Raw genomic sequence first — 24,944 nt, 5'->3', positions numbered from 1 at the left:
CTATGTTTTCTTCTACCAGCTTTAGCACTTCAGGGTCCACATTAAGGTTTTTTATTCATTTGTAGTTAATTTTTATGCAAGGTGATAGATATGGGTCTAACTTTGTTCTTCTGAATGTGGACAGCCAGATTACCCAGCACCATTTACTGAAGATGCTCTCTTTTCTCCAGTATGTTTTTGACATCTTTGCTAAGACCGATCTTGAGAGCATATTTCCTCCTACTCTGATTCCCTACTCATTCATAACCACCCACCTTGAGACACGGTCTTGTTATGTTGTCTACACTGACCTTAAACTCAGCATCTCCCTGCACTCCCACCCTTAGCCTGCTGGGATTACAGGCATGATCCACCCTGCCTGCATTTTTTTTTTACTTTATTTTTGTATGTGTTATTAGAAATGAAAAAAGACTAGCTTCAAATATTGCACACGAGGACTCAAATGGTGTTACAGTATTTGTTTAAAACACTATTGTTTCTTCATTGAATTGCATGAACTATTTCTGGAGTTGGAGGCATTGTCTCCTAGTATTAGTTATCCCTCCCCGTATTCCCTCCTTCAACTTTCCCTCCCACCCCTCCCCATTTACTCCTCTAGTCTACTCTAGTTTGCCTGTTATTTTCTTTATAACCACACTTTATTTGCCAGTCTTTGGAAGATTCCCCTCCCACAACCAGGTCCCTTACTGACCACATAACCACCTTGGTTATTTTAAAGAAAACATATATACCTAAAGCTTAAAAGCTAACTTCCACATAAAAGAGAAAATATGAAATATTGTTGAGGTGTGAGTTGCCTCATTCAGGATGTTTGGTTCTAGCTTCATTAATTTGCCTGCAAGTTTTCATAATTTTATGTTTCTTAACAGATGAAAATATTCTATTTTGTTAATGTACCACATTTTCAATTTCTATTCATTAGTTGGTGGACATCTAGGGTGTACGTAATTTATGACTATTGTGATAGAGAAATAATGGACATGGATGAGCAAATAGCTCTGTAGCGAGATGTAGAATCCTTTAGGTATATGCCCAAGAGCAGTAGTATAGGTGGGTCCTGCTGTATTTGCTTTAATGTCTTGGGCAATGTATATAAAGTCATGTGATAGATTGAATATAAAGAATAAATGTCTACTTTTACAAAACTAAGACACATAGAACATGACAAATAGTATAGGATGTGCTCAGACATCCTGCAGTGTAATGCAAATTGCAACTATAAAAAAGTTTTAGGGACTGGAGAGCTGACTCAGTGGTTAAGAGCACTTGTTGCTTCTGTAAAGGACCCAGATTCAGCTCCCAGCCCCAACATGGCTGAACACAAAACATCTGTGCCTCTAATTCCAAGGGATTCAATGTCCTTTTCTGGCTTCCATGGGCACTGACATGCATATAGTGAACAAACAGATATGTATGTACGCAAAACACTCATACACATAAAATAAAAACAAGTATGTTTTTATTTTTTATTTATGTAAAAAATTTAAAAATACATTTATGTTATGTGTGTGGGTATTTTGCCTGCCTGCATGTCTGTGCACCACATCTGTGCCTGTTGTCTGCAGAGGCCAGAAAAAGATACCAGCTTGCCTGGAACTGGAATTATGAACGGTTTTGAGCTGCCGTATTTGGTTCTGTGACTGAAATACAGGTTCTCTGGAAGAATAGGAAGTGTTCATAACCACTAAGGTATATTTCCAGCACTATAAAAATTATTTCAACAAAGGGAGGTGTATGATTTGAGCTAACTGAAACTTGCTCATGCACAAGAAAATCAGTATGTTGAATGGAAGCAAAGTGTTCATTATTTTACCTTTGCAAAGGAAGCATGATCTTTTCAAAAATCAAAAGGTCAGTGGTATATTTTCATATATTGCTATTATAACACAACAATATATGAAATGAGATTTAGAACTCCGCTGTCAGATCAAACCCAGATCAACCTGGGTTTGAATGTCATCCCAGCTGCTTACTAGTTGTAAGTCTCTTGATTTCCTTTATTCATAAAGTAAGATTAATAGTAATATTTAATGTGTGAGTTATTGTAAAGATCCAGTAAGCAAAGAACAGAAAACACTGAGCCAGCAGTAGGTGCTCTGTAAATGCAATGGCTCTTCCTTTGATGTACATAGTAGAATAGATGGAACTCATGGTTGTCTTTGGATTTTGTGACTTTGGCCTATATTTACTAACAGTTGTGTTCTCCTCCCCCTCCCCCCTTTTGACAGATTCTGAGACATATTGTGTGTTTCAAGACAAGAAGTATAGAGTGGGTGAGAAATGGCATCCTTACCTGGAACCATATGGACTGGTTTACTGTGTGAACTGCCTCTGTTCAGAGGTACAGTGCTTTATGGCATGACATTTCCCTCTTATTCTTTAGCACACAGGGAGGTGCTCATTTAGCCAGGAAGCTTAGGTGATTAAAAGCATAAAAGATATTAGCAAGCACCCAGATGTCATGGTGTGTAAGATCCAGGCAGGAGAATGAATAGTAGTGCATGAATATTCCTAGCTACATAGCAAATTTGACATCCGTATTGGGATGGGGGAAAATGGAGGCCAGACTGTAAATAATATCTCTCCTGATATATTTTCTGGTAAAGCTTGTTTGTTTCTCTAAAGATGTCTGAATATTTACTATAAATAAATTTCTGTACCCCTTTAGGCTAATTATATATGATATAATAGGAGAACATAGAAGAATCAGACAGTAGGAAAATTATTCTGCCCTCTAGGTAACAGTAGAAGCAGCCCCAGTATGTCCAAACCACAGCATTAAGCCCATTGGGAAGGAAAGAACTGAGAATTCTGAATGCAAAAATGAACTAGTCATTTAAGATCGAGGGTAAGAAAGCCTGCATGTAATTCCTGTTATGTACCTAGCTAGAACAGGCATGGCCATTCATGCCTGTTCATTTTACCATTTGAACAGACCTTCCAGCTTTCCAAAGGTTTACCCTATATCAAGCAGCCTTCAGGTATTATAATAGCAGGAGGCATTGAGGATTTGTCAGGTTTAGCTTTGAGGTGGACTCATTTACAGACTCTAAAGTAGGCCACCTATGGTATGTGGTATGTTGGAGTAATTTACCTATAATCTCTCTGTGATTCCTTCAGCTTCCTCTTTGAAACAGGATAATAATGCCTGGCGTAGTGGTACATGGCTGTGGATTGCAGAAGGCTGAGTCAGGAGGATCATGAGTTTGAGTCCACCTGTCTCAAAAAAAGACATGATGATAGTATCTATTTCATATGCCATAGTAGGGATTAAGCTCACTACAGCATCTAACACAGTGTATGGATAGGAAATGTTAACTTCTACTATCATCATTATCATTACGGTTATCAGTGATCTTATTAATCTCTAGAGTCTGGAACTGAATTCAGTATCCAACATGAAAGACTGAATTTTCTTCTCAAGCCAGAACTATGCTTTCTGATATGCTCCTGTGAGCTCAGCTCCTGACGGCACTACCTGGAGTGTGGTGCATTAAGAGTTTCTCTGCTGCTTCCAAGTGCAGTGTTACAAAACTTTATTCTGGAAAGCACATGAGAAGAAGGAAGAATTGTAGTAAGGTGCTTCCAGTCTGGATAAAAGAAGCCTGCCTCTTTAAATGGCTAGGGTTTGTATTAAATAGAGCATCTTGGGGCTGATTAACTGCCTGGTATGGCATTATTTTGTCAGATTCTTGACTCAGTACATTGGAGATGGACAGCTAGCCCTTGGGGGCCAAGGCTTTGAAGTCCACAAGGCAGTGAAAATGTTAACAGCTCTCCCGATGCCAACATCTCTCACACTAGGCATAGTCTTTCTCTGTGCACTCCGCCACCCTTTACCCTGGAATGGCCTAACCCTTCCTTCAGATGAATTCTGCATGGGAAATGTAAATGCGAAATGCATTGCCAAAGCTTGCTTTGTTTTAGCAATGGCTGAGAGCTGTCAGAGTTGTGGGATCATGGATCGCTAACTCATACAAGGACCAAGTTGCCTCATCCAGACATCCTCCCTGATCAGCTCAGTTTCTAGTTCTAGCTTGTTCTTGTTCTCAGAAACAAATGTTGGCTGAAAAGGGAAATGAGGAGAGGAGTCATGCAGCCAAACGAATCAAGGCAGAGCTCTGTAGAGTGCAAGGACTCACATGCCAGGGATGTCTCTGTGCTCGGGGCTGGGAAGCAGCTCTCAAGGGACCTATTACTCACCACCCCCTTCTCTTCTATGGCATCAAGCAGGTGGTTATGAAATCAGAAGACGATCTTGGAAAAGCCATGCAGCTAGAACTAGGAAGGATAGAACTCTAACAGAGCCAGGCCAGAGGAAGCCTCTCATATTTAATATTAAATTGAAAACCGGGACTATGTTGAACCCAGCCTCAGAAAAGGTATGCCTTATAGGCTTCCAATCAACCCAGCAGAGGTGCTAGAAGTGGGAAAAGTGAATTGGTTTAAAAGGAGGCTGATTGCATTCAGATTCTTGGGAATGCATTATTCACTGTCTGGGTGAGTCCCTGCATGACTGTTTCCCAAACTGGCATAGTCCCAGTGACCTTTGAAAGACATATTTTCTCTCTCACTCTCACTGCCTTCTCTCTTTCAGAATGGAAATGTGCTTTGCAGCCGAGTCAGATGTCCAAGCCTTCATTGCCTTTCACCCGTGCATATTCCTCATCTGTGCTGCCCCCGTTGCCCAGGTAATCCACTTTGCCTCTGTTTCTCCAACTTGTACGTTTCTGTTTTTTCCTCTTCACCTAATCCAACTCACCTTCCTAAACTCCCCCAGAAGGGAAACTTCTAGTCAGAAATAACAATAGAACACTTTTAGACAACTTAAGCTGCCCCCCCTAAATACACTTTATGGCCCAAATGGGACACATTCTAGGTCCTAATACATTATTGGGTACCCAGAAACAGATCTTCATTGGGCTTTTAATCATTTGAAAGGGAATGAAAAGGGAGAAAAGAATTATAGCTATAAACAGCCTCTTTCTGCCATGGGCAGTGGGTAACAGGGAGATTGTATCGTTGCGGCACGTGTGCCATACAATTAGTGCTGGAATTGCATCCAAGCATAGCCTCAAAATGATGAGGAACTGGTCATAAATCAAAGGAACTGAACCAGTAAGGTTTATGGCAGTATAAAGTGGCCCGCCTGCCGAACAGTCACCTCCTCCACACAGCACAGTTATGAGGTACACACTGTTAAGGGCAAGTCTGGGGAGAGCCAGCTAGAGACTTTTTCCCAAGGTTGTTACAATGGAAGCCTACTTTCACAGTTTGTGCTTAGTGTATTTTCCTGAGGCAGAAGCCCCCACAGTCACACTTCATTCTGATATGACGGCAGCCTCGTTCCCGAACCAAAAACTTGGAACTATGGAGAGATCCAGAGAATGCCTGCCAACCCAATGGCATTCCAAGGGAAAGCTATCAGACAGCCTCGCCACCCTCTAGGCTTATTCATTATCTGTAGGAGAGAATTTTTGAGATGAATATTCCCAAGTTAACTTTTGGGAGTCAGAGACTTTTAATCACAGGTTTTGAATTTACTGTGTGCAGAAGTAAATTCTTTTGTAAACAATCCATTACTTTATTGATATTCCTTTATAAAGTACACTTTCATGTCCTAGTAAATACACTACTTGTCCCAGGAGACAAAAGTTTACACACAGATCTATCTTTCTTTGAACGTTGTTGATGATAGTATATGCTTCAAGACATGAGAAACTGACCAATTTGAAAGTTACTTTTTAAAGAAATTCCTACATGCACTTGCTGTTTTTGAATGTGTTCATTTGCTTCTGCTTAAATTGGATTACTAGAGCAACCAGGCATGGTGGCATACGCCTTAAATCCCAGCACTTGGGAGGCAGAGGCAGGCAGATTGCTGTGAGTTTGAGGCCAGCCTAGTCTACAAAGTGAGTCTAGGACAGCCAAGGATACACAGAGAAACCCTGTCTCGAAAAACCAAAAATAAAATAAAATGGATTACTAGGGTATTACATTGAAGGGGCTCTGGCAAGTGAGAGTACAGTTTTTCTGATTAAATAACTACTCTAAAGATCTTTTATTTAGTCGGCCAGATAGTCAACTAAATCACTTTAATATCTCTCCAACAAGACTCACAAAGTAGCCTAATGTGATAGGAACTTATCTAAACCACAGCTTCTTAAATCATGGGGCACTGACAGAAAACAATTATTAACCAAAAAATGGAAAATAGAGGCTAGCAGCTATTCTAAGTGAAGAGGGAAATGTTAAGATAATTTAGATCATAAATCCCAGAGGAAAAAAGGTGAAATAAAATGACTTAAAGAGCTAATTTTATAGTGCACAGAAACAAGCTTTGCTTTTCCTTTCCTTGCTATTGTAGTTTGCTTCTGAGAAAGGTAATATTTCTTCATTGTACAAGGGCTTTCTGTGAGTATTTATGCCAAACTTCGCTAATACTTATATTTAAAATGTCTGTCTGGGCGGTGTGGTGGCGCACGCCTTTAATCCCAGCACTCGGGAGTCAGAAGCAGGCCGGATCGCTGTGAGTTTGAGGCCAGCCTGGTCTATAAAGTGAGTCTAGGATAGCCAAGGCTACACAGAGAAACCCTGTCTCGAAAAACCAAAAAGTAAAAAAATAAATAAAATAAAATAAAATGTCTGAGATTGTAGCTATGCTTGAATGATAATTTGGCGGGTTATGAAATTTTAGGTATATGCTCATTTTTCCCTCAGCACTTTTGAAGTTATTTCTAAATAAATGGCTTCCTGGTTTCTTTTGTTTATGGATTAAAAAATGGACTATTTGATTATAGTTCTGTTGTACACCATTTCATTTCCTTTATCTTGAATTTTTTTCCCTTTTACTTTGGTGAATACACTAAGAGGTGTTGATGTATACTTTTTATGTTCCTTTTGCCTGGTTGATTCTTTGTTGTGGTTGTTGTTGTTTAAGATAATGTTTCTCTACATAGTCCTGGCTGTCCTGCAACTCACAATGTAGATGAGGTTGGCCTGAAACTCACAGAGGACTGCCTTCAAAGTGCTGGGATTAAAGGTGTATGCCACTGTGCTGAGCAGGATGATTATTATTCAGCCTAAGGACTTAGAAATCTGTTTGTCAGTTATCATTTTTATAAAATTAATCACTTCCCCTATATCTTGCTTCCCATTGTTGAAAATCTCTCCTTCTTCCTCTCCCCTCCCTCCCTCTCTGTCTTTGTCTCTGTCTCTCTCTGTCTCTGTCTCTCTGTCTCTCTCTGTCTCTGTCTCTGTCTCTGTCTCTGTCTCTGTCTCTCTGTCTCTCTCTGTCTCTGTCTCTCTCTAGTCTCTGTCTCTGTCCTCTCTCTCTCTCTCTCTCTCTCTCTCTCTCTCTCTCTCTCTCTCTCTCTCTCTCTCTCCCTCCCTCCCTCCCTCCCTCTCTCTTCATTCATTTTTTGATACAAGGTTTCATGTATTCCTACAATGATCTTAAACTGCTAGTACTCTTGACTCTGTCTGCTTGGTGCTATAAACGTGTCTTTGATGTAAACTTTCGCACCTCATTTAATTTTTCCCCTGTGTCTCCTAATGTTTCCTTTGCCTTTTTTATTTTACATATTTCCCACAGTGATACTTCATCAGTTATATTCTCTAGTTTATAAATTCCTTCATATGTACTGTTTGGACAACTTGTTAGATTTTGTTTATTTATCTTATTTTCAATAACTATATTTCCCCAAATTTTCAAATTATATTTCTAAAATATTGCCATGTTATTTTGTGATCTTGCTATAATTTCTTGGGTTGATTCTCTTTTGGTTTTTTTTTGTTTGTTTGTTTTAGTATTTGAGCTTTTCTTATACTACAATCTAGTCTGAAATATTTTTTCAGTTGTAAATTCTGACCTTTTGGCAGTTTCTTGAAAGTTCTTCTTAATTCTGACTTTTTCTTGTTTTTCTAGATATTGCTTAAAAGCTTATTCTCCATGTTATTTTATCTTGGATGAGCCCTTTATTCCTTTATGAATGGCTATTTCAGGCCTTTTACACATTTAGTTCTAACTTAGGAGTTTGGGTATCTCAGACTTGGTAACTCCTGCCTTGATAAAATTTTGGTTCTAATGTGGAGTATTATTCTTTGATAATGTTCCTTTTTTGTTTTGTTTTGTTTTTTTTTTTTTGTGTGTGTGTGTGTGTGTGTGTTTTGTTTTTTTAGTTTGTCAGCTTCCAGATCATGTTTATTTTGTAAGATTCTTTTTATATTAATTTATTCATATTACATCTCAATTGTTACCCCATCCCTTGTATCCTCCCATTCCTCCCTCCCTCTCATTTTCCCCTTACTCCCCTCCCCTATGACTCTGACTGAGGGGGACCTCCTCCCCCTGTATATGCTCATAGGGTATCAAATCCTGTCTTGGTAGCCTGCAATCCTTCCTCTGAGTGCTGCCAGGCCTCCCCATCCAGGGGATGTGGCCAAATATGGGGCACTAGAGTTCATCTGAAAGTCAGTCCCCACTCTCCACTCAACTGTGGAGAAAGTCTTGTCCATTGGCTAGATCTGGGTAGGGGTTCGAAGTTTACTGCAGGTATTGTCCTTGGTTGGTACCATAGTTTGAGCAGGAGCCCTGGGCCCAGGTCCGCCTATCATAATGGTCTTCTTGTAGGTTTCTGGGGCCCTCTGGATCCTTCTGTTTCATCATTCTCCCTTGCTTCTCTCACCTAGAGTCCCAATAAGAAGTCTTCCCCTCTGTCCCATTTTCCTGGTAAGTGAAGACTTTCATGGGACATGACCTTTGGGCTAGTGTCCAGATATAAGTGAGTGTATACCATTTGACTCTTTCTGCTTTTGTGCTAACTCACTCATTATGATCATTTCTAGTTCAATTCACTTGTCCACAAATTTCGGGAATTCCTTGTTTTTAATAGCTGAGTAGTATTCCATAGTGTAAACGTACCACAGTTTCTTTATCCATTCTTCTACTGAAGGACACTTAGGCTATTTCTGTGCTCTGGCTCTTATGAATAAGGCTGCTATGAACATGGTTGAGCAAATGTTCATATCAGATCACCATGGTCTTAAGCTGCACTTCAACAACAACAGGAATACCAAAAAGCCTACACATAAATGGAAACTAAACAACTCTCTACTTAATGACACCTGGGTCAGAGAAGAAATAATGTTCTTGATATAGGACCTCAACTACAACTTCCAACCTTGGGTAAGCAGTGTTTTTTGGGGGAAACAACACAGTGTGGGCAGAATCATGTTAGAGCCTTTTGAAATGTGAAGCATGTGACCTTGATCTTCAGCCATGTTAGTCATGTTTCTATTGTTATGACAATTAATGTGAGAAAACTCAAATTAGCTGGGGAAAAAAAGGGTTTATTTTGGCTCACCTCTTCAGAGGTTTCAGTCCAGGCTCATTTGGCTGTGTTGCTTTTGGGCTTATGAAGACTAATATGTTGGGAAACATTTAGCAAAAGAAATTTCTTATGCAATGTCAGTCAGGAAGTCAGGCAGTGGGAGAGGAGAGAAGAGAAGAGGGTGCAGAGAGAGAGTTATCCTTGTCTCAATATTTCCTTCAAGGAAATGGCCTACATCCTAAAGGTTCTGACACATCTTAATAGTGTAATATGTTGGCTATAATGGTAAAGGTCTTTCAAGGATATTAAAGATTCAAACCACAACACCAGCTTCACTCTGGAGCCATTTGTAGAGTGTAATTCCACATTAGCTGCTTAACCCCACCTATCTGTGTGTTGTCCCAGCTGCCAGCTGACCACTTGATTTGGCACTTGATCATTACTGTGCTCTTCTTACACCTGATTCAACAAAATATGTCACCTTATTCCTATGGGTTTTTTTCTTTACTTTTAAATTTTCATTCAGTTTTTGTTTGTTTGTCTGTTTAGCTTCACAGCATCCTTGTTCTTCATTTGAAAAAAGAACCAAATTTTAAAAATTCATTTATTCAGATTATAACTCAATTGGTATGCCATCACTTGTATCCTCCCATTCCTCCCTCCCTCCCACATTCACTCTATTCCCCTCCCCTAGGTCTATGACCTTGAGTGATCTCCTCCCTCACTATATGGTCATAGGCTATCAGGTCTCATCTTGGTAGCCTGCTTATTCTTTCTCTGAGTGCCACCAGGCCTCCCCACCAAGAGGAAATGGTTAAATATGGGGCACCAGAGTTCATGTCAGAGTTAGTCCCTGCTCTCCACCCAACTGTGGAGAATGTCCTGTCCATTGCCTAGATCCAAGTAGGGGTTCAATGTTTACTACTCTTTTTTTCTTTTTTTTTATATATTTTTTTATTAATTTATTCTTGTTACATCTCAATGTTTATCCCATCCCTTGTATCCTCCCATTCCTCACCCCCCCCATTTTCCCATTATTCCCCTCCCCTATGACTGTTCCTGAGGTGGATTACCTCCCCCTATATATTCTCATAGGGTATCAAGTCTCTTCTTGGCTACCTGCAGTCCTTCCTCTGAGTGCCACCAGGTCTCCCCCTCCAGGGGACATGGTCAGCCTAAGTGTCCCTCAGTAGAAGAGTGGATAAAGAAACTGTGGTACATATACACTATGGAATACTACTCAGCTATTAAAAACAAGGAATTCCAGAAATTTGTGGATAAATGGATTGAGCTAGAAATGATCATAATGAGTGAGTTAACCCAGAAGCAGAAAGAATCAAAGGGTATATACTCACTTATATCTGCATACTAGCCCAAGGGGCATGTCCCACAAAAGCCTTCACTTACCAGGAAACTGGGACAGAGGGGAAGGCATCCTATTGGGACTCTAAATGAGAGACGCATGGGAGAATAGCAAAATAAAAGGATACAGAGGGTCCTAGAAATCTACAAGTAGAACAATATGATAGGCAGATTTGGGCCCAGGGGTCCCGCTCAAACTAAGGCACCAGCCAATGTTTACTACTTGTAATGTCCTCGGTTAGTGCAAGAGTTTGAACAGACCTGATCCACCTGTTACGAGGTTCTTTTGTAGGTTTCTAAGATCTTCTGGATCTTTCTAGTTCCTTAACTCCTATATTTCTATTACCACGAGTCTCAGTGTGATGTCCTCACATCTATCTCAATCTCCTGGTAAGTAAAGACTTTCATGGGACATGCCTTTTGGGCTAGTGCCCAATTATAAGTGAGTATATACCATGTGATTCTTTCTGCTTCTGGGTTATCTCACTCAGTATGATCATTTCTAGTGCCATCTATTTGTCCACAAATTTCAGAATTTCCTTGTTTTTTTATAGCTGAGTAGTATTCCATAGTATACATGTATCATAGTTTCTTTATCCATTCTTCAACTTAGGGACATTTAGGCTGTTTCCAGGTTCTGGTTATTATGAAAAGGCTGCTATGAACATGGTTGAGCATATGTCCCTGCTGTGTGGTGGAGCATTTTCTAGGTATATTCCAAGGAGTGAAGTAACTGGGTCTTGAGGAAACCCTATTCCCAGTTTTCTGAGAAAGTGCCAGATAGATTTCCAAAGTGGTTAACAAATGGGACCTCATGAGGCTGAGAAGCTTCTGTAAGGCAGGAGACACCATCAACAGAATAAAGCAAAACCCTACAGACTGAGAAAAGATCTTCACCAACCCTACATTGGACAAAGGTCTAATATCAAAAATATATAAAGAACTCAAGAAATTAAACACAACCAAACCAAATAACCCAATTGAGAAATGGGGCTCAGAACTAAACAGATAATTCTCAACAGAGGAATATCGAATGGCTGAGAAAAACTTAAAGAAATGCTCAAGGTCTTTAATCATCAGAGAAATGCAAATCAAAATGACTCTGAGATTCCATCTTACACCCATCAGAATAGCTAAGATCAGAAATTTGAGTGATGCCACATGCTGATGAGATGTGGAGAAAGAGGAACTCTTCTTCATTGCTGGTGGAATGCAAACTTAGACAACCACTTTAGAACCAAAATTTTTATCTGCTTTTTTTTTTTTTTGTCATATTGAACCAGAGTGCAGTCTATTAAGATAAAACAAAAGCAAATGGTTTAAACCATAGTGGAAAATAATGAGTTTGATAAAAAGAGGAATTTTGCTATGCAGTTGTTGATTCCAGCTTTATATGGAGTTTGTAGCCTCTTTACTGAGTATCTCTGGAAAAAATAGTCCTACTCATGTAAGATAGAGTGTCATAGTCCTTGTATGAGACAAGGCAGGAAATTTGATGACATGTCTATATTATTTCCACTCCAGTAATTATTAGTCATGAAGAAACTCATGCCTTCCAGGCCACAGAAATTCTTGGTCAAAGAAATGGAAGTACAGCTAGAATTAAGGTATGACCCAACTATACTATCCCTGAGTTTATATCCTGTAGTGCATACATGCACATTCATATCATTATGGCTCTATTCACAATATCTAGGAAGTGGAATCAGCCTAGACATTCATCTGCAGATGAAAGGATAATGAAAAAGGGGTACATACACATAATTGAATTTTATTCACACATAAAGGAAAACAAAATTATGGAGTATGAAGGACATTCAATGGAACCAGAAGATACTATATTGAGTGAAGTAACCCAGACTAAGAAAATTAAATGACACGTTTTCTCTTTCATATGTGTATCATAGCTTCTGATATTCGTATATGCATATCAACATGGGTGTGAGTAAATATAGATGAAAGAATACTAGAAATGGTCCTATGAAAGGGAGGTTGGGAAGATGTTTCTAGGGAGAGCAGTGGGGACGGTAATATAATACATGTGATATAAAACCAGAAAGGCGAACACCCTGGGGACCAAGGATGCAAGCAAGAAAGGAAAACAAAGAGATAGGCGAGATGAACAAGAAGGTGGTTCTCCAACTAAACCTATGTGTGAATATGACACCAGAAAGACTAGCCAATGGTCAGAATATTCTCCACAGTTGAGTGGAGAGTGTGATACGACTTTCTCACATACTCTGGTGCCTCACATTTGACCATGTCCCCTGGAGGGGGAGACCTGGTGGCACTCAGAGGAAGGACAGCAAGTAGCCAAGAAGAGACTTGATACCCTATGAGAATATATAGGGGGACGTAATCCCCCTCAGGAACAGTCATAGGGGAGGGGAATAATGGGAAAATGGGGGGGGGGGAGGAATGGGAGGATACAAGGGATGGGATAAACATTGAGATGTAACAAGAATAAATTAATAAAAAAATAAATTAAAAAAAAAAAAAAAAAAAAAAAAAGAAAACCTGTTACATTGTATGCCAATTAAAAAAAAAGAAAATTACACAAAAACTATACTTATTAATAGAGAGAAACAGAGAGGGAGAGAGAATGAGAATGAACAAGTTCCATCGAGGGAAAGCATATAAATTCTATATCTAAGAGAGTGATTTTCTCTAATGGCCAATATGCACATAGATAATGACAAGCTTAGTGGAAGGGTTCTAAGTGTGATGCTTAGGAAAGACAGAGGAGCGATATTCTCCTACTTGTTTCTTTGTTCCCATGTCTTTCTCTGTAAACCCTTTACCCCCAAATTTCCCAAGATCTTTCCTATGCTTGGTGTGTACTGAAACTCCTGCAAAATATATAAAGTTGATTATGCAGACTGCATTTCCAAAATTGCCAGTGAAAAATAGATACTGCTTACCATGAAGAGCAGATGAGGGGTGTTTTCTTCCTTCAGTTGTTGACCACAGGCCTCTAGTGAGCTTAAATAATCTGGTGCTAGACTGGGGCTGGGACATTGTTCCAAGGAAGTTGAGTCATGGATGTCGTTGAACCTACCCTTGTCTCTGAACAGGAATGTATGTGGTCCTTGAGAAGTCTGTAGCAAGGCAGTTACCTATCTTCTCTGTTAGGGTAAAGAAATAGTAAAGAAAGAAGGATAAGAAAGTAAAGAAACTTCTTTCCCTTTGGTTTTATATGTAATTTTGTCACCTAAAGAAGAATTTCCTACTGACCAGGATTCTTTTTTTTTTTTTTTTTTTTTTTTTTGGTTTTTGGTTTTTGGTTTTTGGTTTTTGGTTTCTTGGAACAGGGTTTCTCTGTGTAGCCATGGTTGTCCTGGACTCATTTTGTAGACCAGGCTAGCCTCGAACTTACAGTGATTCACCTGTCTCTGCCTCTTGAATGCTGGTATTAAAGGCATGCGCCACCACGCCCGGCAAGAATTCTTAATGTTTATTCCATGAAACTTTGCTATTCAGAATTAATAAGTTTGTGTTGCCCTGGAGGAGTTCCAGCATTCCTAGGTTATTAAACAGCTATTATAAAATGGCCAAAATAGCTGATTTGATCTAGTTACTGGTGACCTAATCCACACTGTTTTCTTTCTGCTAGGTGTGAAGAAGTTTGGCTCTATGACACGATTTTATTAGCGATAGGGATATAGTGGTTTTACCTCCCTCATCCTGATCTTGTTAATTCCTGGTGGGATAAGAAAATATCTTTCCTAATGAAGCACTGTATCCTCACAAGGAGAAAGCTAGACACCTTATGTCATTTCTTTTGTCAATAGCTGAATTGTGAATAAGCTTGAAAACCCAAGCATTTCTGCTATAAGGCAATAATTCATTTCTGCCAAGTTGTTCATTGAAAAATGGCATTGCTTTCAAGAAAAAAAATAAGATGGGAGAAAACAACTCATGATTTATGAAATTTATAATCAGAATACTAGCAACACAGTATGCTAATAAAATACTAATGGAGCTTAAAGGGTTTCTTACATTTGCAATAAAGAAATATTTTAAAAGTAGAAGCTTCACCTTTTAAAATTGTGACAGTGTCTTACATTGGGGATAAGGAAGGTCTGAGGATGCTGAGTTATATACAAGAGAAAAACTCATATAATCATAAGCGCCTTAAAAGGAATGTGTCCCCAAATCCAAGACAAGAAGGACATAGGGTGAATGGGAATATGATGGGACATTATAGCTTTTCATCACTTCATGATGTAACTGAGTCAACGTATTTAGCATTTGACTTCTGTCCCTTGATAGTGCAAGATCTTATGTCCAAGTGAAGGCAACATACATATATACAGATTTATGTTGCATAAAGTCATACTGTAGCAGAAACCAACTATGTAAGACGAGTTACATAAAGTCTCTTTGACCTTTGACGGTGTAGAGGAAGTGGCACAAATCATTTGATCACTATGAGTCAATCTTTTCATGTTTCAACATTAACTAGGTGCATTTTTTCATTTTGCTCCCACCTTATACATTTAATCAAATGGCTATGCCTTTGACTTCCAGTGTTAAAAGTAACAAAACACGAAGGCCTTGCCTTTGGATCCCTTCCCCCTAACTGGGCTATCTTGTCTAGCCTCAATAGGAGAAGATGTCCCTAGTCCTACTGCAACTTTATATGCCAAGACAGGCTTATATCCATGGGAGGCCTCCTCCCTTTTCTGAGAAGGAGAAGAGGGATGAATGGTGGGGAGTGGTGGAGTGAGCGGGAAGGGCTGGGAGGGGAAGAGGAAGGGGAAGCTGTGATTGGATGCAGAGTAAATAAATAGCTTAATTAAAAAACCCCAAAATCAACAAAACCCCAAGAAGATTCTTTGTTCTTCTTAGCTTACTAAGTTGGTTTTGACAATAATGCAAGGGGATAAGAGGGATATTTTTTATTTTTGTTGTAGTAAAATTTACATAACAAAATTTATCGTTTAAAAGTATGCAAGTCTGTAATATTGCAAACATTTACAATGTTGGGCAAGTATTACAACTAGTTTTATTTCCTAAAATTTAGGAAATCCTAAAAAAAAAAAAAAAGCCTAAACACAGTATTCGTTTCCTTGTAAATTTTCTCACCTTCTGCTCCTATCAAGAACTAACCTACTTTATGAATCTGTGGATATGACTTTTGGAGTTCACAATAATGAATTCATTCAGTAGGTGGACTTTGGCTATGGCTTCTTTCCCTTAGCATAATGTTTTCAAATCTCTAATCTGTTATAGCATGTGCCAATGTCTTATTACTTTTGAATGGATGAATAGTATTCATGGTATGGCCATACCACTTGTTATAGTCACTATTCTGTTGTTGTGAAGAGACAGCATCACCAAGACAACTCTAAAGGAAAGCATTTAATTAGAGACTTGTTTACAGTTTCAGAGGGTTAGGCCATTATCATCATGGCAGGGAGCATGGTGGCACACAGGATGCTGGAGCAGTAGCTGAGAGCTACATCTTGATCTGCAGGTAGTGAGGTCAGGGAGGAAGAGGGAAAGGGAGAGCAATAGACAAGAGACACTCAAAGTCCACCCGAGAAACATCCCTCCTCCAACAGCAACACACCTACTACAACAAGGACACACCTCCTAGCCTTTCTAAACACTTCACCACTGAGGACTAAGGATACAAATATATGCGCCTATGGGAGCCATTCTCATTCAAACCATCATACCACATGTGTTTATCTTTTCATCAACTGGTGTTTATTTTGGTTGTTTTCACTGTTTGACTGTTGTGAGCAATGCACTATGAATATTCGGCTACAAGACTTTATGTGGCACGTGTTTTCAGTTCTTTTGGGTAGATAACTAGGAGTAGAATTTCCAGATCGTTTCTAAATCATTCTACAATCACTTCCAATTTTTCAGACTACCTCGTTTTTGTTTGTTTTGTTTTGTTTATTTTAACTATGTTATGTGTAGTATGTGCTCATGTATGTATGCAGGTTTGAATGTGTCAGGGAGTGCCTGATCACATAAAAGCCCAAGATTGAGGTTGAATGAGTTCCTTGATCACTCCACTCTCGCATGTATGCTTTCATGTCTGTTTGTCACCAGACAACCAATTGGTATGCTCTTCCTTGAGAAGGGCCATCTCCCACTCATCTTTACTCAGCCACCTGTAGTTCTTTGTGTAGAGTTAAGGCCTTGTGGGCTTTTCCCCCTGTGCACTTTGGGATCCTCAGTGGTGTCTTCCTTGCTCAGTTAAAGTTTGGGTAATCGTGCTGATAAGATTTTATGTGTGTAGCTTCTGTAGAAGGTTATCATGTTGTGAGTGGGAGGGGTTGACAAGGCAGGAGAAAGATAAGAAAGGATAAGGGTAGTGTAATCAGAATACAGTTGGTACACACTTATGAAATTGTAAAAGAATAAATTTATTTAAAAAAAAGAGTAAATTTATTTTTTTTACAATTTCTCATATTTAAAACAAAACAAAATTATTGCTAGATCTTGTAGCTCATGCTTACAATACCAGCACTTGAGAAGCTGAGATGGGAAGATTGTGAGCTCAAGACCAGCTTGAATCATATAATGAGTCCCTATATCAAAAAGCAACAAAACAACTTTGCCTATGTGGAATCAAGGGTTCATTGTTTGTCATCTCCAAATAGCCACTGACATTTTTCTGGGCACAATGGCACATACCTTTCATCTCAGAGCTTGGGAGACAGAGGCAGGCAGATGTCTGTGAGCTAGAGGCCAGCCTGGCCTGCATATTGAGTTCTAGGCCAACAGGGGCTACATCATGGGTCCCTGTCTCAAAAATAAAGAAATAAACCCCAAAACACTTTGTTTAGGATCCAAAGCCACCCAGAAGCATAAGGAGTCTTTACTATTGGTCCCTGGCTAATAGTTTATTCTACTTTATCACTATTATTGCAACATTGATATCAATTTTATTGTTCTGATACAGACTGGTAAAGACTGTCAAAGGGCATGCCTACCACTGATCACTAGACTATCTACATTAACAGCTTTTGCAGACCTCTTTAGTTATCTGTCATCGTTATTTACATCATTTTCTCAAATTCCTCATCTTTGGACACTTTGTAAAATATGCAGTGTTAACAGCATTTTCAATAAAATATCACTTGTCACTTGGCTTCAGGTTAGACATTTGGATATCTTTTCCCCAATAGTTTGATTTCCTATATAAGAACAAGGCTTTTAGGAGCAGTATAGCCTTCTGCAATGACAGAGCAGAAAGCTCTCTAGCAGATGTTTGTTAGCCTATCACAAAGGTGGAAAAAGCAGCACCTACTTCAGAATAAGTCTTCCATTTGTTTTCTGTATTTAAAAAAAACCTTGGGGCTGGAGAGATGGCTTAGTAGCTGAGAGCACTTGTTGCTTGTCCAAAGGAGTTGAGCTCAGTTTCCAGTACTCATGTCAAACAGGTCACAACTGTCTGTAACTCTAGTTCCTGGAGATCCACTTCCCTGGTATCCATGGGCACCCAGAATCACATGCACATACCCTAATGTACACACAGTAATGTGACACCCCCGACAAACATACACCATTTGAAAATCACAAAAATAATTTTTTTATAAACAACGCCACTACTATAATGACATTTCTGACTCTTGATGGTGTTTCCCAAATTTTCCTCTATGGAACATAACTTTATCGCATAGTGTGTTTATTTATTAGGGAAAATATTTGTATGGTCAAGTATATTTTGGAGTTTTAGAATTAGACTTCAACAAGCTACTTTCAGTGCAGGACTTCTCAGAACCATTAGTATATTAACAAGCTTTAAATATCCAAGATATATAATGGAGGAAGTGTTCCGCAAACTTGTTTGTAGGATTAGTGTTCTGTTATGTATTTTATGAAGTGTTGGATTATGTCACTCAATTACTGACAGCTATATGTATTATAGCAATAATCTGGTAGGGATGCTGAAGATGCGATGCAATTAGTAGACTACTTGTCTGGCCTACTGGAAGTCCAAATTTTGATCTCCAGCATCACATAAAGCTCAGCATGATGTCATGTGCTTGTAATCTCAGCACTTAGGAGGTAGAGACAGGTTGAGCAGCAGCTCAGGGTCATCCTCAGCTACAAAGAAGATTAGAATCAAGCCTGGTATATGAGTCACTGAAAGATGTAGTTGCTCTTTTTTCTTTCTTTCTACGGGGTAAGACTTCATCTCTCTTCCCTGTTTTTGTGCCCCGGATTCCACTGTGTTGGCCCTCAAACTCATGGCAGTTCTTTATCTCAGCCATTATGAACAGGGGCCACATGCATGAGCTTCCAAAGCCCAATTTTATGTAGAGCATCTTGATATGAAAGAGTTCCTTAGCATAGCAGGCTATTTTTCCCCACAAGTCAGTAAATAAGTGCTCTTTATAGCTTAACATGCTTAAGGACAACCTTGGTGAGATGATAAAATGTTGATTGCCAGGTCCTACACTAAAGATCTGATCCAGTTGGGCTATTGGATTTATATATTCAACCCAGGCACTCTTATTAATTTCATCTCTGGGATTTGGAAAAGGCAATAAAGTAATAGCATTAGGAGAACCCAGAGAGTGGCAGTACTCAGTATGACTGAACTGGAGAGAGGACCTTGCAGATCTTCAAGGGGCCTGGCATGCATACAGTGTGCCATCTGGCCTGTCTTCACCTGCTTTCCCAGCCCTCCCATCCCAAAGTCTTTCTCTTCTGCCACCATGCACATTCAGAGGCTCTGGGTGTCATATCCAAAAAGCAGGACCCTCTGTGGAGAGCTCCCCCTTCTATCCCACCCCCCTTGTTCATGACTTGTTGTTGGCCAAAAATGAATAGCATTTCTCGGAATTAGCCCAGGAATTTCTGCTGATAAACAAATGAAACTCTCAAAGGGAAAAGCAATCAACATAGTTTGAAGTAAAATCAGTGTTTTCAACTTAGTCTGTTTTCAACTTGGTTTGAAATAAGAGTCACATTTAGGATATTTTAAGGAACAGATTAGGGAAATGTCCTTTAGTGGGTTTTCATCCTAGTTGCAGGCCTAACTCTTCAACTAGGGCCTAACTCCTGCTCCAGTATGCAGAAGATGTGATTATTACATTGATTTCCTGTGCTCTGTGCTTCCAAGTAGTGTTCAGCCAGCACATCAGCCTCACTCATCCCCACTTCCCTGTTAAGGTCTCATACCCAAGGTTGTCACCATTTCAGCATCATTCTTTTCATGTAAACCTAGATTCGTGATCTATTAATTCATCTGTTGTGTGTATGTGTGTGCATTTGTGTGTGTGTGAGAGAGGAGGAGTTGCAAGTATTCACATGAGTATGTGCACAGGGTGTGAACATATACATGTAGATGCATATTTGTGTATGTAGGACAGGTGATGTCAGCTATCTTCCTCCATCATTGTCCACTTTCTTTTTTGAGATGGAAGGAGGAGCCATAAGGAGTCGGGCCCTCCCTTTTCCACAGTGCCAGTGCTGCAAAGCAGTGGACCTCTGCTCAACAACAAGGCAGAGGACATAGGAGTTTCTAGGATATGTTTCCGGCTCTCAAGTTTTTTTTACTTTGGGGTTAATTGAAAACCAATACGTTCTCAAAGTAACCAAATAGCCTTGCTGTCTGCTGCCTAGAGCCAGAGAGTTTCAATTCAGGGTTTTGGATACAAAATAACTGTAATGGAAAAGGTTTGCCAGATTATTTGCCGCCACTAAGATAAATAACAGTCTTTATTAGAATGACTTTGTCTGATTTTTGTACTTAGAGTTTTACACTGCCAGCTAGTCACTAAAAATCAATTTTGAAACTGGCAGATATAGGGTGTCAGTGATTAAAATCTGTTTTAAAATACACCTCCTTTCTTTATTTGGCCAACCAAATTATTCTATTTTGCAAATATCTTGATGAGTTTATAGTCCCTTGTCTTTGTCACATCCACTCTGAGGCCCAGAGGGTGAGAAGTGATTTGGGTATATTTTAGTGCCTGATGTTTTGAGGCATTGTCTTCTGACAGAATTCAACAGAGACCCTAACATGTCTGTACACATACACCTTCTAAGAAAAATCTCTCAATCCACTTTGTCCACAGGAGGTGCACTACCTGGGCATTTGGAGTGCTGGGATTGCGGGTGCATACCACCATGGCTAACTTCATTTGCATATCCATGGGAGAGAAATGAGAGTTAAAAACAAAGATCCAGAAAATGCTGTTCTGTTTCCTTCCTGCTGTCCTCATATCTGTACTGCCTTCTTAGCTAACTTTCTTCTTGCTTATTCTCTTTTTGTTTGTAAAGTTTGGATTACTTAATTCCTTTCTCTTCTGTTATATAAAATATGGAAAACATACAATTAACTAACTATTCATGTCATATTAGGTTTACAGCTCCGTGTCATTCAAGAACAATAACCTTGTTAATTAAAACATTTAATTAAACATTAAAGCATCATCAGCATTATGTCTATCCAGAATATTTTCCTTTTCCCAAACTGAAACTCTGTATACATTTAACACATACCCCATAAGCTTCTGATGACTGCCAGGCAATGTTCTTTCTCTGTGAATTTGAATATTCTAGGTACCTTATCTAAGTGGAATTAGACATGCATATCATCTTTTGTCATTGATCTGTTTCATATAATATAGTCTTCAAAGTTCATCTACCGTGGCTGGTCTCTTCTCTTCTTTCATCTCCTCTCCTTGTCTTTTCTCCTCTCTTCACCCTCCCCTCCCTGTTTCCTCCACTTATCCTCTCTTTTTCCTTTCTCTCCTCCCCTCCATCCCCTCTATTCTGCTCCCCTCCCCTCTCCTCTCCTCCCCTCCTCTCCCCTCCTCTCCTGTATGTCTTCTCTCTTTCTGACTTGGAGGTAGAATTCAGGGTCTAAAGAGCTATACCCCATTTTTCATTGAGAAAGTGTTCTCTGAAGAAATTTGAGAAGAGTTGGTAACATAATTCAGAAAAAGAAATCATGAGATAACCAAGACCTCTTAGAGGAATCTAGCAAATGTTGGCTTTTCAGAATGCATGCCCTGTGGGATGAAGAAGATTTCAAAAACCAACAGGGACTCGGACAAAGGCAATTATGACAAGTAGCAGCTAGAATTAATGACTATGAAATGCTGAATTTTGAAAAACACAAAAATTCCACATTTCCAACTCCAAGGAACCACCAGGGAGACTTCTACTAGAAATTGATTAGCAGAATCTTGGTGTCTGCTCTGGGGACATCCACAGTCCTAGAAATGTGCCTGTGTCTCCCTTAATCTGGAGGAATATATTTCTGAAAGCACTTTTTCTGGCATTTCTTTCTGAGGGAAACCATGTCTGGGGCTATTCAATATGATTTTTATTATAAAAAGATAATTAAAGGATTAGATTATCAAACCAATGAGGCAATGTTGAAGGAAAACTGTAATTACTAAGCCTGCTGAAAGAAATACAGAGGGGACTTCAACAGTTTCAGAAAGATTAATGACTTTTGCCTTCTGATTCCAAAAGGGGAAAATGGACAGAAATGAAGTTCAGCACCAGTAAGTCATAGGGAGGAACATCCTAGCTTCAGGAGGGGAGCAGGCATTATCTAAAAGTCAGTCTACTTCAGCTCAGTCTTAATACTGTATATAAGCAAGATACGCATGTGAGTCTCAATAGTCAGTATGGTGACAACCTTCAGTATATAGGGAAAGGATTTACTGGGGCTGACATGGCAATTACTGCATCTGTCTGGTGACTGGAGAACTGATGCAAAGTCATCCATGCAGCTGTCCACTTGTGCTTTCAGTATACATGTCATATTTCTCAGGATTACATATTTTGATTAAATGGCATTTCCATTCAATGGTGTGACTGGAGGCAAAGTCCATCCAAAGACGCTGACATAGGGGAACCCAGCATAGGGTCCTGAATGTGCACATGCTTCTGTGACTTTGCATGACTATGGTCTTCCTGTGTTTAACTTGTTTGATCTCTTGCCTCTTCCTTCTCATTCCTCCCCTCTGTTCTCTTGCTTTACCCCATCCTCTACTTCCTCTCCTTTCCTTCCGTCCCCAACAGTTAAACAGAGCAGTCCTAAAGTCTAAGATCTACAGAAGGACATGTTTTCTATGTGGACTCCTGAATATGTACAAAGGCATTTCGCTGCATTTGAAACCATGACCTCCAAGCTGCAGAGGGCACAGTAGATTGACATGAATAAAGGCATCTAGTTCCAGGCTTGGATCAGGGATTCTGAAGGGTCTTTTTGCTTCCAAAAAGTCAAGATGAGCAAGATTCCTTTTAGGAGAGAGGGAAGGTTCATTCTAATAAAGACCAAGCTCGCCCCACATAAAGCTGTGCTGTCTTGTTATAGAGGAAAGGCAAGGGCCTAGCCCTGCTTTATGCACAGTTGACTCAGAATTTTTACAGAGTACATTAGCCTCTTTGTACCAATTTGGTCAACTTGTAAAATGTGTGATAATTCTTGCCTCTACTGAGGCTTGTACTCATAGAAGAAAATGAGAAGGTGGTATGGGAGAGTGTTCTGAAAAATGCTAATGTCACTAGTGTGCTTGTTACTTTTCTGTCATGGAAACAAAATGCCTGACAAGCAGCTTTGAGGAGGAAACATTCATCTTGCCTCACAATTTCAGAAAGATATTGTGGATCGCTGAAGACAAAAGCTTAGACAAATGGAATGGTGGAAAGGCATGGGGCAGCAGTCTGTGAAGCTAGGAGCATTGAGTAGCAACTTATTCCATGGCACAGACAAGGAGGTAGAGACTTAGGTCAGAGCCTAAAGCACATAACACCTTCAAAACCCTACTCCTAAAGGATCTGCAGCCTCTCAAATTAGCACCACTAACTGGACACTAAATATTCAAACATATGGGTCTAGGGAAGACCATTCAGATTTAAAGCAAGACAATGTTATGTTGCTGAAGGAGGGACAGAGTTTAAACCCATGGTCCCAATGTTGCATATAAACATGTCTCCATATAGTAAATGAGAACATTGACATTTAGTACTTATTATCCTAGAGCCTAGTGACAGTAGCATCAGAAACAGACACTCACCATGTGTCTCCATGTCCAGGAGAATGATTTGTGAGGTTGCAAGGAAATGGGTGACAGGATTCATGACAGTCAAAATGCGACAAAGAATCAGTGGCATCCCTGTATCCGGCCTTTCTTCTGATGAGGTTCTGACAGATACCTTTAATTATATACCTCACCATAATGCTGACTCTCTCAAGGCCGGACAACTCTTTAGCAGGGGAGACCTGGAGTGATAGAGAGAACACACTTGGGGACAAGGTGAAAATTCCTGTACTTCCTTGGAATCATGAATTAAAAGAGTGCTTTAACTTTGCTAGGCTGGACTCCTCCTCCAACATTATAATTAAAACATTTTTTGCTTTGAGCTCTTGTGCACTGATTAGGCTACTATAATTTCTGTCTGCTGGCTTGGATTGCTTTGTCCCCTCCTTTTTCACTAATTCCCATTCTGACTGGAGCCTGCCATTGAGTATTTCTTCCAGCAGCATAGCCTGACTCTTCAGGGAGTGTCTCAGAGCTGGTATGTGTGTCAGGGGTGGGGGTGGGACTTGCTACAGTGCTACTTCCAAGGCAAGGAGGATCAATCTCTTTTCCTTCCATTGGGACTTTGCAAGTGCCTTGGTTATCACAATGATATCAGGGGGAACGTCATCCACATTTAGCAAGCTGTAGCTAGAGGCATGTTAAGAGTTCTACAGTGAATATGATCGCAACGCAATAAAGAAGTGTCCTGTACAAAATTCCACTGCTGTCTCTGCTAAGAAGTACCAGATTTGACAGCACCCTTAACCATGGAAAACAAAAAGCAGTCCCTAACAGGAAGTTACTGGTCTGGGTCCTTCCTTCCTTCCTTTCTTCATGCTCATGTATTCAATTCATAAACATTTAAAGAGCAAGATTTGAACAAAGTCTCAGATAAGTTTTAGAGTTCCTGTCTCAAGGAGCTTACTGTCTAGTGGTATCCACAGTCATAAGCAATATTATTAAAAGAGAGTATGGTGAGTGCTTTGGTAGAGGTGTGAACAAGGTCTATATAGGTGGAAAAGGGATTAAGATGGACAATCTATCAAAGACAGGAGGCAGCCAAAGCCTCAGAGAGGAGTTGATAGGCAACTGGATTCTGACAGATGAAGAGGATATTGCCAGATGGCAATAAGGTGTTGAAGAGAGGCTACGCCAAAGCATGTGTGTGACATGTGGCCAGACAGTCGTGGTTCATGCATGAAAAGAGGAGGCTGGAAAGGTCACATGGATA

General features: G+C 39.7%; 1 protein-coding gene across 2 annotated transcripts in view; it reads left to right on the top strand.

Moving 5' to 3' along the window:
- Positions 1-24,944, top strand: part of Chrdl1 (chordin like 1) — a 104,660-nt gene that overhangs the window by 20,151 nt on the left and 59,565 nt on the right. For both annotated transcript variants that reach the window (XM_051141382.1, XM_051141383.1), the window contains exons 3-4: positions 2,229-2,341; positions 4,598-4,691. In XM_051141382.1, the coding sequence (XP_050997339.1) occupies positions 2,229-2,341; positions 4,598-4,691 (207 nt within the window). The remainder of the gene's footprint in view (positions 1-2,228; positions 2,342-4,597; positions 4,692-24,944) is intronic.

Source organism: Acomys russatus, chromosome X, assembly GCF_903995435.1.
Source record: "Acomys russatus chromosome X, mAcoRus1.1, whole genome shotgun sequence".
NCBI lineage: Eukaryota > Metazoa > Chordata > Mammalia > Rodentia > Muridae > Acomys > Acomys russatus.
The sequence above is the reverse complement of the archived record's forward strand: the minus strand, read 5'-3'. Positions and strand labels throughout refer to the sequence as shown.